Below are 2055 nucleotides of genomic sequence, written 5' to 3'. Positions count from 1 at the left end.
CACACACACACACACAGAGGGAGCAAACTTTAAGTGTAAGTCTGGTGTAAATTGACCCATAGTCCTGTTGTATAAGCTCACCACATGCAGCACATAGGAAAAAGAATGAGACAATTTGGGACAACATAGGCCAAGTTATGGACAGGCAGCTTAAAGCCGACCCAAGGGGACATGCTTTGGGGGAGTTAGCAGTTAGCACTGCCCCCATGCCCCACGGGACGAGGGCGTAGATGTAGCCGTAATAGCCGATGTAGCACTGCTAGCACTAGTGCCGGTGCAAAATAGTGACAGCGGTAGCTGCGAGTTACGACCCCGCATCCTTGCTTGGTGGCTAGTCGACTCCATGTGCGATTTAACCGCCTTCACCCCCATCCATGTAATATGTATAGTGTTCTTACAGACGTTGCAGTAAGCCTCTCGGTTGTTGCCAACTACTGGCCGAAGCCAGTCTTTAAACGCTGATTCCTCCATCCAGAGGTCAGAAAACTTGCATTTGCCCATGTCTGCGGCAAACTAACGAACTCGCACAGATGAGCCAGCCAGGTACCCAGATTCAACGAGCACGCGCACGTGACCAATGCACGTACATCATTCCATTGATAATATTCCTATCACTCAGGTCCTACTCGCAACATAGAAATAAATTCACGAAAGTTTAATAATTTACTAATAATAATTTAATGGCCTGCAGGTAAGTTACACAAATTGAAAAACGCATAGGTCCAGTTGGATGGAGGCTCAAAAATTTACTACCTCGTCAGATGACGTTTACTACTTTTTACTACTTTTTACTAGCCTTAATTTGGCTTAATTTAATTTACTACCTTTCACTACTTTTTACAACCCCGCAGCCACCCTGATTTAACAGCAACTAGTAGCTATTTTCAGTTCTCTAGCCATTCACTGTTATCACTATGGCACTGTGGAGGAAAACTGATTAAGAGCATTTGCTACATGATAACTTAGAGGTGAGGTATTTTTTGGTTTAGTTTTGTCTGCACAGATTAAAAAAGTATTGAACAGATATTACCAAGGTGGAAGATGAGAGCACAAGTAAAAATGTAAAAGTTCTCTCTCAAAAACCAAAAAAACATACTGGGCAAAAAGACAGAACAAAAATGTCTCCAGCTGTGAAACCTCTTTCCCAGTTCTGACCTTTACAAAGAAAGTTAAAGTGCCATTTAGAATTTAGATATCAACTGTCCTATTTACTGTATTTGGCAGAGCTGAATGTACATTATACAAGTACGTCTTCAGTTTGGTCAAAAATATACAGATTCCAGTGCATATGGAGTCAGTAATAAATATGTGTGCGTTGTCTCAGTTTGTGTACACACCTGTTGTGTGGTTGTGGTCACGATGCCCTGCTGTAGCCGATACGCCTGTTCCTGTAGGTATTTTCTGGTCTCATGGTTCCTGTAGAGGTAATTCTCAATCTAGGAAACAGACACACACATAAACACTGTCAAGACAATAAACCAAAGTGATAATAATTGAAATGGTACAAAGTAAATTTATTCAATTTGATTGAAAGTTGTAGCCACTGTTTTTCTGCGTTTATACAGAGTATGTTTTAAACACTATGAAAACAGAAACGTATCAGACAGAGGTGATGGAGGAATCAGTGGGATTTCTCCATATACCTTCAGCAAGGCGTCCTCTGTTTTCTCAGGGCTGGCCTTCAGAGCCTGGGAGGCATCGATGATGGGGATGGGCATGAAACGAATGGTGAAGTTCCTAACAGACACGCAGCCGGAGGACATTATTCCACAGTTAGTTCACATTATTGAGGAAGGGAAAGAGACACACAGGTTTAGTGATGTACAGACAGAGGGAAGTGATGCATTTGAACACACATGGTAAAATCAAACAATTCAGAGTTTCTAATTTTACTCATTAGTACAAAATTAAACAAATGGTGAATCAAACAGCAATCCACGTATCTCATTCATTATATATCAATCAGTAACCTGGGGGGTTTAGGAAATACAACTAAACGAACCCTTGATTTTATACTGTGTGTGTGTGTGTGTGTGTGTGTGTGTGTGTGTGTGT

At 41.4% G+C, this 2055-nt stretch overlaps 1 protein-coding gene across 2 annotated transcripts in view; it reads right to left on the bottom strand.

Moving 5' to 3' along the window:
- The window catches only part of LOC111657210 (F-actin-uncapping protein LRRC16A), an 85364-nt gene that overhangs the window by 20282 nt on the left and 63027 nt on the right, over positions 1–2055 (bottom strand). For both annotated transcript variants that reach the window (XM_087174828.1, XM_087174827.1), the window contains exons 23-24: positions 1644–1737; positions 1338–1436 (exon numbers count right to left, since the gene is read on the bottom strand). In XM_087174828.1, coding sequence (XP_087030954.1) covers positions 1338–1436; positions 1644–1737 — 193 coding nt within the window. The remainder of the gene's footprint in view (positions 1–1337; positions 1437–1643; positions 1738–2055) is intronic.

This window comes from Seriola lalandi, unplaced genomic scaffold (genome assembly GCF_002814215.2).
Source record: "Seriola lalandi dorsalis isolate HSWRI2012SDOR001 ecotype SW California unplaced genomic scaffold, Sedor1 jcf7180002054387, whole genome shotgun sequence".
Classification (NCBI taxonomy): Eukaryota; Metazoa; Chordata; class Actinopteri; order Carangiformes; family Carangidae; genus Seriola; species Seriola lalandi.
This window is presented reverse-complemented; position numbering and strand designations above follow the sequence as displayed.